The 12,452-nt window shown below is 56.0% G+C and overlaps 4 protein-coding genes across 7 annotated transcripts in view; 3 read left to right on the plus strand and 1 right to left on the minus strand.

The window, feature by feature from the left end:
• Window positions 1–7,303, plus strand: part of KMT2A (lysine methyltransferase 2A) — a 39,727-nt gene extending 32,424 nt beyond the window's left edge. For all 4 annotated transcript variants that reach the window (XM_069876591.1, XM_069876588.1, XM_069876590.1 and 1 more), the window contains exons 28-36: window positions 791–871; window positions 1,372–1,436; window positions 1,816–1,986; window positions 2,575–2,649; window positions 2,936–3,114; window positions 3,502–3,605; window positions 3,882–3,965; window positions 4,331–4,460; window positions 4,830–7,303. In XM_069876591.1, coding sequence (XP_069732692.1) covers window positions 791–871; window positions 1,372–1,436; window positions 1,816–1,986; window positions 2,575–2,649; window positions 2,936–3,114; window positions 3,502–3,605; window positions 3,882–3,965; window positions 4,331–4,460; window positions 4,830–5,105 — 1,165 coding nt within the window. In that variant the 3' untranslated portion in view covers window positions 5,106–7,303. The remainder of the gene's footprint in view (window positions 1–790; window positions 872–1,371; window positions 1,437–1,815; window positions 1,987–2,574; window positions 2,650–2,935; window positions 3,115–3,501; window positions 3,606–3,881; window positions 3,966–4,330; window positions 4,461–4,829) is intronic.
• Window positions 1–12,452, minus strand: part of CENATAC (centrosomal AT-AC splicing factor) — a 365,184-nt gene that overhangs the window by 286,447 nt on the left and 66,285 nt on the right. The window lies entirely within an intron of this gene.
• On the plus strand, window positions 8,901–10,238 carry TTC36 (tetratricopeptide repeat domain 36). Its single transcript, XM_069876560.1, has 3 exons — window positions 8,901–9,052; window positions 9,160–9,351; window positions 9,937–10,238. The coding sequence occupies exons 1-3, from the start codon at window positions 8,944–8,946 to the stop codon at window positions 10,203–10,205; spliced, it is 570 nt and encodes a 189-aa protein (XP_069732661.1). The 5' UTR covers window positions 8,901–8,943; the 3' UTR covers window positions 10,206–10,238.
• TMEM25 (transmembrane protein 25) lies at window positions 10,705–12,313 on the plus strand. Its single transcript, XM_069876261.1, is given in 6 exon segments — window positions 10,705–10,776; window positions 10,779–11,130; window positions 11,287–11,577; window positions 11,674–11,943; window positions 12,017–12,103; window positions 12,204–12,313. Coding segments are annotated over 6 exon segments (1,146 nt in total). The 3' UTR covers window positions 12,278–12,313.

Below are 12,452 nucleotides of genomic sequence, written 5' to 3' on the forward strand. Positions count from 1 at the left end.
TTCAGATGATGATTTATAGAAGGTTTGGGTTAGAAGGGACCATTAATGTTCCAACCTCCTGCCTTGGGCTGGGACACCCAGATTAAAATGACATTTTTACTGACACTTCGAAACACAGATCTGTAGGGAGAGGGAGAGCGGCTGCTCTGTGTTTTACATGCAAAACCGGGTGGTTTTATCGATGTGGCTCGTAATATCACGCTGCCAACAACTGTGTGTTTCACCAAAGATGTTACAGAGCTGAATTCCAGCCCTGGGTGCCTGAGAGACGTCTCCAAAACAATCACTGGTACTAAAAGACAGAAACATTCAACTTTTGGTACCTCAGAGTACCGCACATCACTGGTGTAACCCCGTGGTCAGCCCAATGTCTTTTAACAGGTCTGGTTCTTAAACTGTCAATCCAAAACCCTGTCAACAGCACAGCCTTTTAAAATAGCTCTTCTGAGCTGCTAACGCTTGCCAGTTGGTTTTAGTTTGTGTTTTCTGTGGCTGTTCCCACGCTCTGCCAGGCACCACTTGGCTCCTGAGCTCATTGCCTGTGGTTGCTGGGGCACGTTTCTTGTACATCCAGATTCATTCTCCTCGAAGGGCACGTCTAGATTCTGATGTGGTGCTGGAAGTGTGAGCTGGTTCCTCATTTCTTAGAAACGGTTCCTGCTTCCGTAGTTCTGCTGAGCTGCTGAATCGCTCCTGGCAGCTCCCAGTAGATCTGTTGCTGCTTTCCTGTCTTTCATGGCACATATGGCTTGGCAGGTATTTTGAAAGTTCCCAAATCTTCTCGTTCCAGGACTCCTGCTGTGAAGACAGATACGCAGGATACAGCAAGCGCGGATCAGCCATTGCAGAAACAGTGTGGCCAGTCTGCAGGGTAAGCACTAACCAGACCTTTCCATCAGATTCCGCTCGCTCGAGCTTAGGGGGAAATTCATATGGAGAATGCAAAAGGTCTTACTTTGCCAGTTCAGATCTCTTGGGAGTTTTTGGTCTGGAAGGAATGGGCATGTTTAGTTGCAATATGGAGCACGTAGCTCTGGGAAGCTGCAGAGAGGAGGATTGCTCACGCAGTTCTGGCTGATCGTATGTTAGCGTGTGCTTGATTACTGAGTTGGGCTAGTACAGGGAGCAGGACATAGGCTGTAATTAATTAGGCTGCTGCAATAGGTTCCTCAAAAATAAGTGCTATCGGGTAGAATCTTCTTACGTGTTTGTTACCAGTGGAACTGATGTTGGAAGATTCAGTCTGCAAAAAGGTTCCTGTACCTTTGTCAGGTTCTCAGATTTTGTAGGTGGGCGTTCAGGGCTGGGAAGAAGATGAAGTTCTTGAATGTTGTTCTTCATGGTTGCTTCCTTCATTCCTTCCTTCCTTAGGCAAACACCCGTCCTCCCAGAATCTCAGTCAACACAGAACCCAGCGAGTGAGCAGGACAGTGCAGGTACGTCGCTTCTGCCAAAGCCCCGAACCCTGGGATTCTCCAGGACTGGCAAATCAGTACCATGTAGTTTTGATTGTTGTGTGTCTCGTTCTCTCAGAAACAATCCCAGAGCTAACAGTCCTGTTATTCTTGCTTTGAAGGGAGGAAAGGTTTGTTCACTATCAATAGATGCTGGACAAATAGTTGTGGGTATTTTTAGTTTGTGGAAATTTCAGCTCTTGAGATTCTACACTTCTAGTATAGCAGTGTCCAGAGGCTTTCTTGGATGGATTTACTGCTCAAAAAGTGAGTTAGTCAGTAATTTCCAGCTGTGGAACAGCCAGTGGGTAAAACATAGTTGTGCCCAGTTTCCATCTTCACGCTGGCTTCTCTCTCCTAGGCTCACGAGCTCTCGAGGAAGAAGAGAGCACATTCAGCTCCCCGCTTATGTTTTGGCTTCAGCAGGAGCAAAAGAGGAAAGAGTGTCTTGGTGAGAAGAAACCAAAGAAAGGTTTGGTTTTTGAGATCTCTAGTGATGATGGTTTTCAGATCTGCGCAGAAAGCATTGAAGGTGAGAACAGTGTGGGTTTCGTTGTACTGGTTTTAGCTTCCCTTGCTAGAGGTACAATTATAACTTCTGAGGAGCTGTTAGTTGCTTTTTTAAGATTTAAAACCAGCCAAACTCTTGATTTATGTCCCTGGAATAATCCTAGTTCTTAGCAATGTCTGGATTGTACTGGAAAAGTTGGGCGATTGGATTTTTTTTAATCGTTGTCCCATTTTTTTATGAACTGACTACTGGTCAGGAAACAGCGTGAATCAGCCTGTAGGGTATCTGGGCTTTTCCTCCAGACCAGTGCAGCTGGAGCTGCTTCTTTATGACAAAGTCATTTCTCTTTATGCCATTTTTGGTGAGGATGGAAGCAGTGGGATCCGAGAATCTTAATATATAGCCCATGAAAGGATGCAACTCATATTCTCCAACTGGCTTGTTTACACACAAGCGTTTTGCTGGAAAGCAGCACGCTGTGCATGGACATAGGAGCCTAGTGAGGGCTTGTTTTCCTGGGGGCCTAAGGATAGCAAAGTGCTGGTTCTGGCAGTCGTCCATGTCCAGCTCGGATACTCCTTCACTGCTGTGCTCTTTGTGTGACCACAGATGCCTGGAAGTCTCTGACTGACAAAGTTCAGGAAGCCCGCTCCAACGCTCGCCTGAAACAGCTCTCTTTCGCAGGTAACAGCCCGTGCCAAATGCATTCCTACCACGCTTTTGAATGTGTGAGAGCAAACAGATCTTTGTGAGTGTCTCAGGGTTAAGAGTTGTCAGAGTTTCAGCTCAGCTGCTTTATGGAGGATAATTTCATCCTCGTGAAATGATGGATGGGGAATGAACGGCCTAGTGCTATGCTGCTGTGAAAGCTGGAGGCTGGCACAGTTTTATATGACAGCTGCTGCCTCCTCCTGGTCCTGTTCTGCGATGTCAGTTGGGCTGTTTTGTTGTGCTCTGTTTCTTGTTCCAGGCGTGAATGGTTTGAGGATGCTGGGGATTATCCACGACACTGTTGTGTTCCTGATTGAGCAACTGTACGGAGCGAAGCACTGCCACAACTACAAGTTCCGATTTCACAAGCCAGAGGAGGCCAACGAACCCCCTCCGAATCCACACGGCTCTGCTCGGGCTGAAGTCCATCTGAGGCAAGTGTGAGCTTTGGCATCGCGAAGGCTAACGGCCTGTTTGCTCGATTAACTCTGTGGCAAGGCACGAGCAACAAATCTCTGCAGCAGAAATGTGCTCAGTTAAAAAGAAACATTAGCAACTTTTTCATGTGAATCAATTGTGTGGCTTCATCTGAACCTGCACGTTTTTCTGTGCTGCCCCTTGCTTGGTTTAACAGCCCTTTCCTGGCTGGTGCCTTGCCTCGTGGTTCTCAAAACTGTCGTGTGTGTTACCCTGATGCCTGGAAGGTTTCAGGAGAGGACAGACTGGAGAAGGTGCACAACAGCAGACACGACAAACTGCTGTGGCCACCACGTGTTTGTGTTCAGTCAAGCCAAACTGCCTTTCCTCTCTTTAAATTGCAGGAAGTCTGCATTCGACATGTTTAACTTCTTGGCTTCTAAACACCGACAGCCACCGGAATACAACCCGAATGATGAGGAAGAGGAAGAAATACAGCTGAAATCAGCCCGGTATGTAGCAGGGCTTAAAGGTTCAAAGAGGGAAATAGCGCTGCGGTGTTAAGCCAAGCTGATGGGGATTAGTTATGCAGAACAATGTGATGAGACTTTGGGTTGAAAAGGAAGGAAATTGTCTACTACTTGGGTCCATAACCACAGAATTAATTTTGATTGTGCTCTCCGTGGGCTGCAGTGTCACAATCATTATATCTTGGAGAGTATCCCAGATAATAGACAGCACAACCTCTCAGATAAAGGTCATCACTGAGCAGCATCTCTTTGTTCCAGGAGGGCTACTAGCATGGATCTGCCAATGCCCATGCGCTTCCGACACCTGAAGAAGACCTCCAAGGAGGCAGTTGGTGTCTACAGGTACGGCTTTGCTCAGGCACTGCTGCTCTAGGACAGAGGGAGGTGAAAACTGGAAACCCTCCATGGAGTCTGACTGCAAATTAGAGCGGGGGGGAAAAGTGGCTTTGGATTTTTTCCCTCTTTCTCCCCACACAAAGTGATCTGGAAAGTGATCCGTGGCACAAATTGCATATTCCTTGCTGGCTGACCCTGCTGGTAGCCAAGGCAGGGTTCAGGGACAGGCAGGAGAGAGCTAATATTGTTCTTCTGAGCATTACATTATAGAGAGTGATCCTTGCGGTGGATAACCTGCTCTCCACAGCGTTTGTGGTTTCTCTACTTCACTGGTATGATTTGAAATACTCACTTCTCTTGTTCTTTTTGAGGTCTCCCATCCACGGCCGGGGTCTGTTCTGCAAAAGGAACATTGATGCAGGTGAGATGGTGATCGAATATTCAGGCAATGTCATTCGCTCCATCCTCACTGACAAACGGGAGAAATACTACGACAGTAAGGTGAGTGGTGGGCACTTGCAGGAGGTCTTAACGAGTTGGGGAGGACTAGAAAGTGGCCGTGAAGGTAGGACAGGCCTCTGGGACACCATGAATTGGGGTTACAGACTGCTCGGGCTGTTTTCATTCTTGCTGTAGCTCTGGAGGTGCTCACTATTTTCTGCTGTGGGTTGGGAAGGGTTCCAGTCTTAGCAGATCCAAAGAGCGCGGGATGAACTGGTTCAAGCGTGAGCTTATGAAGGCTGGTGGCAAGAGGCTGCAGATCCTCTAAAGGCTTGGCTTCTGTCACTGTAGTGCGCTGGGTCGTCTGCTTGCTTGGGTGGCTCCCTCTTCCCTTCACTGGCCTAACCCTCCTGTGTCCTCCGTGCGTAGGGGATCGGCTGCTACATGTTCCGCATTGACGACTCCGAAGTGGTGGATGCCACCATGCACGGGAACGCAGCCCGCTTCATCAATCACTCCTGCGAGCCCAACTGCTACTCCCGGGTCATCAACATCGATGGCCAGAAGCACATCGTCATCTTCGCCATGCGCAAAATCTACCGGGGCGAGGAGCTCACCTACGACTACAAGTTCCCCATCGAAGACGCCAGCAACAAACTGCCCTGCAACTGCGGCGCCAAGAAGTGCAGGAAGTTTTTAAACTAGAACTTCCTTCCGCTGCGCGGGAGCCCTCAAGGGCCTGGGTCGAACCAAAGCTTCAAGTGAATCCCTCCCCAGCTGCTCCAGCGGGACGGGGAGGCCGGAGGCAGGAGCGAAGGTCGGCTGGGCTCAGGGACCTGCCTGGCGGCTGTTTCTCTGTCAGAGTCCACATCCTCATGTCTCGCATGCGCACACGTACCCTTTGGAAAGACAGGAGCGACTGGAGAAGATCCTCGGCGTGATTATGTTTTTGTATCCTCATTTCCTCTGCCCCGGTATTTGTTTCTCAGCAAGGGGCTAACGAGCAGGAGCGGGGAGGTCGGCCCAGGCCCAAGTGTGAGGGGAGCAATCGCGCGTCCTGTCCCTCTGTTTCCTGGCTCGAAGTGCTGCGTGTGGAGTTCTCCTCCTCCGCCGCGGTCAAGGGCTGCGTTGGAGTTGGGTTGCACGGTGTGAGCGAGCTTTCCTCCAAGGCCCAGGCACGTGCGTGGGTCCCTGTGTGGCACCTCTTGGCGCTGTGTGACGGGCCGTTGGGCCTGGCTTGGCTGGTTCCACCTAGTGAGGCTTGGATGGAGGAGAGCGGAACACCCTGTGGCTTGACAGGAGAGGGCTTGGCTTGGGCTTCACTCCGAAACTCCGAGCGCAGGGGAATTCCTGGCGTTCTTTGGCAGAGAGCAGGCTTGCGCCAGCAGTTCAGGTGCTGTAAATCTTGGGGAGCAAAGGCCTTTCAGCAGCGCCCTCTCTCTCAGTCCTTTCCCTTGGCTTCCTCCTCCACCCAGCGGGCTTCCAGCTGGCAGTCCCCTTGCTGCTGTGGGGCTGGTCCGAGGGACGGGCGGCTCGAGGGAGGGAGCCGGCTCCGCGGTCAGCTGGGAACGGCTTACGTGGAGGCTCCAGCGGGGTCCGTTCAGCCTCGCTGCAGGACAGGGGTGCAATCCTGAAGGCAGGTGCCCATCCCACCAGGTGTGCTCGCGCCGTCCTCCCCGAAAGGCACGGCAAGATGCACCAAAAGAGCGTAAAGCTCTTGGGAAAGGCAAGACCGAACGCTGCCCGGCCTCGTCTGTGCCGGACGGCGCCCAGAAAGTCATAGGAAATACCGGAGCGATGGGTAGGGCTGGCGTTGCTGGAGCTGAGGCGCCTCAGTGAGCTGAAAGACACTGAGGTTCTGGGGAAAGCAGCGTAAATCCCCCTCCCTCTGGGCCTGCTCCGCGCCTCCGGAACCGAGACCCGGAGAAGGAAGTGGAAAGCCCTGCGCCTGACGAGCGGCGACGATGGATTTTACTCTGTTCTGTTTACAGTTTAGTATTTAAGGTTTTATAAATGTAAATATATTTTGTATATTTTTCTATGAGAAGCACTTCATAGGGGAAAGCACTTATGACGAGGCTTTTTAAAACGTGGTGTTATCCTAATTTAAGAGAATCTCTTTTTAATGATTTTTTTATTTTCATAGGACGGTTACGGGAAACGCCCGGCTGGGCACAGTATGGTCCTTTCTCCAGATGGGGTTACCCTTTGTTTTTTGTGTTTTACTCTTCTTCTGCCTGTTTGACTTCGGTCACTGTTCCAGGAGGTTTGGCTGGACCTGAAACTTTATTTACCCATCAGGGTAGGGCCAGAGGGAGCTGCCCTGGTTCTCTGCGCCCTGGGCAGGAGGCAAGATTCTGCCTTGCCTCCGAGTGTTTGGAAAGGAAAAAGGTGGGGAGAGAGCTGGCCCTCACTGTCTCCTCTGCTGGGAGGCTGGGCCGGGGCTCACGTGCCATCCTGCAGCCTCTCGTGAAGGCAGATGAGTTTTTCCACGGAGAAGGGACCGCTGGAAGCGCCTTCGCTTTTCCGAGCCGTCCGTGTGGGTAGAGGAGCAGCCGTTTGGGAGCCGGCAGGGGGGAAAGGAGGGGAGCGCCTGCTGCCCTCGCCGTGGGGCTCCCCGAGTCCGCAGCTGGGACAGGGCGGCGAGGCTCGGAGTGGGGCTGGGCGCTGCCGGAATCCTTTCGTTATTGCACTGTGTGAGGATTTGGCGCTAACCGTTGGAAAAGTGGCGGCGACGCTGCGGTAGTCACTGAGCTGATTTGATGCACTGACAGTTTGGGAACGCACATCCCTGGAGGAGACCCCAGCCGGCTCCTGGCCACGGCTGCTCTCGCTCCTCGTCCTTTCCTGTTTCTGATGAAGCCCGCGGGTTTAGCCGGGTGGCTCCGCTGCGTTCTCCCACTCGCGCGTCCCGTGGGTGGGTGGGTGGGTGAGGAGCAGCTCCTTGACCCGTGGGGAGCGGGGCTGGGGGCGGCAGGCGGCGAGATCCCCGCGACGGAGCCCGTGGGGGCGGCTGGCTGCGCGCTTTGCTGCTAATCCTGTCGGGAGCCGCGGCGGCCGGTGCTGCTGGTTGTGCCCCGGGAAGCTGCGCCGGGCGGCCTCCCCTGTATGAATGTATATTTTATAAGGACTGAGCCAGATCTCGGGATCTGGGAACCCTACAATAAATGGAACCTTAGGGCGTTTATTTTTCTCGTACCAAGGGTCGCGGTGTTTTCTAAGGAGAAGCGGGTCACTGCAAAGGGCTGGGCATCTTTTCGTTCCGGTTTTCTTTTCGTTTCAAAGCAATACCAGGTTCTCCGGCGGGACGGTCTGCGCAGAATCATGCCATTCACCCCACGCTGCTGCTCCGCTCGACACGCGCAAGGTTTTATAGCTATAAATACAATATATATAGGAACTAATATAGTGAAGCACCGTGTAATGAAGCCTCGTTCGGTATCGGTCCATGGCTTTTAATTCTCTTTAACACTATAGGTAAGGATTGTGTTACAGTTGCTGCCGACGGCCGGCACAGCCAGGCCCCTCGTTCCCCGACCCAGAGCCGGGAGCGGGCGGCCGGGCCCTCCCGGCCCCTCGTGTTCCCAGTCAGTACTCGTACAACTCGGTTTCTTCTTTTTTCTCCCTCTCGTTTCGGTTCTGGATGTTGGGGAACCACCTGCATATGGGGAAAAAAAAAAAAAAAACGTGCTCTGTGCTTTCCTGGTCTCTCGAGGTGCAGTAGCTTTGTCTGTCAGCGAGAGCTGTTCTTGTGGTGTTTCTTTTATTGAACTTAACGGTCTCTTTAGTGACTACAGGTAGGTGAGTAATTGTTTCAAAAAAACTTAAAAAAAACAAAAAAAAAAGACAAAAAAAAAAAAATAAAGCCCTGCCACGGCAAGGTTGTGTTCTAGAGCTGCAGTTCTGACAACTTATCATGTATAACAAATCGCGCCTCTTTTCCTTGTGTTCTTCCGAGCTTCTGGTTGTTCGTTTGGGGTTTTTTTTAAAAACAAAAAAACAAAAAAGGAAAAAAAAAAAAGGAGGAACGGTGTCTGATGCGAATCAGTGTTAACGCCCCGCGCAGGGCCGAAGGAGATACTTTAACGTCTAAACAATGCTGAGAGCTCTGCAAAAGACTGAATGTAAAAATAAAAACGTGTACATAGTTGTAAAAAAAGAAAAAAAAAAAAAAGACAAACAAGAAACAAAGGAGTTTTTAAACATGTTTATTTTCTATGCACTTTTTTTTATTTAAGTGATAGTTTAATTAATAAACATGTCAAGTTTATTGCTGCAGAGGGTTGCTCTCGGTTTCTTCTTGAGCTTTGGCCCCGGGGAGGTGCCGGGAGGCACGGATTGGGGTGAGGATCGGCTCGGGTGACGCTCGGCTCGGGGTCACCTTGGGGAGCGGGGGCTGATGCGGAGAGGCCGTGGCCCCCAGGGTCCCGCGGGGCGGCGGGGCCTGGCGCCCGGGCCGCGATAGGATGGCCAAGGGGAGAAGCGGCACCCGCCGGGTGAACATTAACTTGTTGGAGGCCGTGAGGACTCGGCCCCCAGCGCCATGGCCACGGCCAACGACAGAGCCGTCCTGCAGACCATCTTCAACCCCAGCACCCCCTTCGGGGACATCCCGGGGCTGGATGAGGAGGAGGAGGAGGCTCAGGAGGAAGGTGAGGCCATTCCCGTCCCCACGCCGGGTTAGGAGTGCGAGGCGGGCGCTGGTTGTCCTGGCACCAGCTGCTTCCCTGGCCACGCACTCCCCTTGGCGCTGCCCCAGGGGAGGAAGCCTTTGCGCCAGAGCTGCTGGAGCAGGTCCGGGACTTGGAGCTCCAAGGAGTTTCAGCCGCCGAGTCGGGAGACGTGAGCACGGCCCTGGAGCGCTTCGGCGAGGCCATTCGCCTGCTGCCGGAACGCGCCTCTGGCTACAACAACCGGGCCCAGGCGCTGCGGCTGCGCGGGGATGTAGCAGGTGAGCGGTGCCGGGTCGGTACCCCCAGCACTCATAGAATCATAGAATCACCAGGTTGGAACAGACCCATCGGATCATCGAGTCCAACCATTCCCATCAATCACTAACCCATGTCCCTCAGCACCTCGTCCACCCATCCCTTAAACCCCTCCAGGGAAGGGGACTCAACCCCCTCCCTGGGCAGCCTCTGCCAGTGCCCAGTGACCCTTTCCGTGAAAATTTTTTTCCTAATGTCCAGCCTGACCCTCCCCTGGTGGAGCTTGAGGCCATTCCCTCTCATCCTGTCCCCTGTCACTTGGGAGAAGAGCCCAGCTCCCTCCTCTCCACAACCTCCTTTCAGGGAGTTGGAGAGAGCAATGAGGTCTCCCCTCAGCCTCCTCTTCTCCAGGATAAACACCCCCAGCTCTCTCAGCCGCTCCTCTTGTTCTCCAGCCCCTTCCCCAGCTCCGTTCTCTTCTCTGGACTCGCTCCAGAGCCTCAACATCCTTCTTGTGGTGAGGGGCCCAGAACTGACCCCAGGATTTGAGGTGCGGTCTCACCAGTCCCGGTGCCCCGTCCCGCCCTGACACCTCTGTCCCCGCGCAGGTGCCATGCGGGACCTGGACGCCGCCATCCGCCTGAGCCGGGGCTGTGGCCGCGCCGCCTGCCAGAGCTTCGTGCAGCGCGGGCTGATCCACCGGCTGCAGGCGCGGGACGAGGAGGCCCGGCGAGACTTCGAGTGCGCCGCGCGGCTGGGCAGCGCGTTCGCCCGGCAGCAGCTGGTGCTGCTCAACCCCTACTCGGCGCTCTGCAACCAGATGCTCTGCGAGATGCTGGGGCGGCTGCGCAACCCCGGTGGCACCGGCAGCGCGTGAGGCGGGCACCGGAGAGGGTCCATCTCCACTGCTGGGAATTCTGTTCATCCTCGGGGCTGATGGGAGGCACCGAAGCGTGTTGGCTTTGTCTCAGCTCTGCTCCACCTCTAATAAACCCCCCGGTGGCCCCAGCTCTTGGGCTCTGCTCGCAGTGTTGTGTGCGGCCGTGGCGCGAGTCTCGCTCAGACACAGGGATGCGCAGGGCTGGGCTGAGCAGGATGCTCAGACCCCCAGTGGGAGAGCGGAGAGTGGGGGGTTCAGGAGGAAATTCATCCCTGCGCTGGCTGGGTGGTCTCTGGCCGCTCACCCGCGTGGGGCCCAGCGCAAGGGATGCTCGCAGCCGCGCAGGATCCGCCCCTGCGTGCGGCTCGTGGCGCAGAAGCCGCACTGCGGGCAGGGCTGGATGCGGCCGCGGCGATGCTGCAGGTGAGGTGCAGCCTGGCTGCATCCTCCGGCCTCGCTGCGCACCGGGATGGTGGGAGCCCGGCTCCGTTGGACCATGGGGCATCCCGGGGCTGCCCTCGCTCTCCTCCTGCTGCTCAGCTTCCCGGTGCTCGGCTCGGCAGGTGAGGATGGGGGGCTCTGGCGCACGGCTCCGGCACGCGGCTGTGGCTCTGATGCCCGGCGGGCTCCCTGGCAGGGCTGGGAGCGAGGGGTCCCTCCATCGACGGGCGGCTGCTGGCAGGGTGCACGCTGCGGGAGGGCGAGAGCCACGTCTTCACCTGCCGGGCTCCCCCGCCGGCCGCCGGCTCCGCGCTGAGCTGGTACCTGGACGGGCAGCGGCAGGAGGCCAACTGCTCAGCCTTGGGCACCGCCAGCACCATCACCCTCACCGCCCAGCGCTCCGACCACCAGCTCAACTGCTCCCTGACGGACCCGGCCTCGGGGGAGACCCTCAACGCCTCCGTCCTCCTCGACGTACAGTGTAAGGTCCGCGGTGCCATCCCTGCTCGGGCCAGGGGTGCTGGGGAGGGTGCACGGGGCCCGCGTCTCCTCCGTCCTGCGCAAACCCCGCTGGCCCCAGCGAGGCAAACGCCGCTCCAAGCCGCGCAGCCCTGGCTCACTGCCTTTTGTTGTCCAGATAAGCCGGAGATCCTGCAGGCAGATGCCCGCTACCAGGAGGCCGAGGGCGCTGGGCTCCTCCTGGTGCTCTCCGTGCTGGTGCGAGCCAACCCGCCCGCCAGCATCGCTTGGCTGGATCAGGACGGGCACGTGATGGCCAACGCTTCCGAGATCCTTTTCCTGGACGCCACGCGCTACCCGGGGCTGGCCAACCACTCGCTCCGTGTCCACCTTGGCAGCGCAGCCGGCAACGTCTCCGTCAGCGCCGCGAACAGCGTGGGCGTCACCACTGCCTCCCTCCTGCCCGCAGGTAGGTGCCGAGGCGGCTTGGCGGCCCTGCAGAAGGTTGCCAGGGGCTGGGGTGGCACCGCAGAACAGCGCTGAGGGCATCATGTTGTCCATCCAGGTCTGCTGGAAGCCCGCGTGCAGCTGCCCCTTCTGGGTGTTGCTGTCGGAGCAGCCCTAGCCCTGAGCGCCGTGTTTGGCCTGGGTTCCTGCGTTGCCGGCCTGGCGTGTCACCAGACCAAGCCGGTGCCAGGCCAGGAGCCAGCAGCAGGGAGCTGCTCCCGCTCCGGCAGCTGCTCCCGCTCTGGCACCTCTGAGCAGCCCCGGGGAGCGCATCCGCCCCGCCAGACCCGGTCCCTGCCGCCCGACCTGCGTCTCAGCGACCTCGCAGGTGAGCCCCGAGCTGCGGGCACGGAGGGACATGCTGGCCACAGCTATCCTGGCTCCCTTTTCTTTCCCTGCAGCTTCCCCCAGGGACGCAGTGGCTGGTTCCAGGGGAGAGGAGAGCACTCTGCCAGGGCTGGAGAACTCCCTGGTCTTCAGCAAGCCTGGTGAGGGGTACGGGCAGGCAAGCACCTTGAAAACCGTGCTGCAGAGACGCCGACCTCCGTAGCCGCCCTGGAAGGTGACACCAACGAGCTCTGTCCACAGGTTTTGTCCAGCTCCCGTTATCCGGGCGCATCTACAAGGTGCCAAGCGTGAGCAGCGAGGAGATCTGGCTGTGAGCGGCCAAGGCTGCCGGGCCCCAGGTACGTACCAGCCGGCGCCGGGTCCAGCGGCGTGTCCCGCTGCGCCCCGCAGCTCCCAGTGGCTGCGCTGATAACACAGCGTGGTTTTATCTCACCCGTCCACTTTACGAACGGGTGCTTATAACCAGAAATGCACCAAAGCTGTTTGCAG

The sequence above is a fragment of the Phaenicophaeus curvirostris genome, chromosome 25 (assembly GCF_032191515.1).
Source record: "Phaenicophaeus curvirostris isolate KB17595 chromosome 25, BPBGC_Pcur_1.0, whole genome shotgun sequence".
Lineage (NCBI taxonomy): Eukaryota > Metazoa > Chordata > Aves > Cuculiformes > Cuculidae > Phaenicophaeus > Phaenicophaeus curvirostris.

Excerpts from the sequence above, each read along its gene's own strand:
- TTC36 (XM_069876560.1), top strand. The coding sequence starts at position 8,944 with ATGGCCACGGCCAACGACAGAGCCGTCCTGCAGACCATCTTCAACCCC. Across the intron at positions 9,053-9,159 it reads GGAGGAGGCTCAGGAGGAAG|GGGAGGAAGCCTTTGCGCCA; the intron begins GTGAGGCCATTC and ends GCGCTGCCCCAG. Across the intron at positions 9,352-9,936 it reads GCTGCGCGGGGATGTAGCAG|GTGCCATGCGGGACCTGGAC; the intron begins GTGAGCGGTGCC and ends GTCCCCGCGCAG.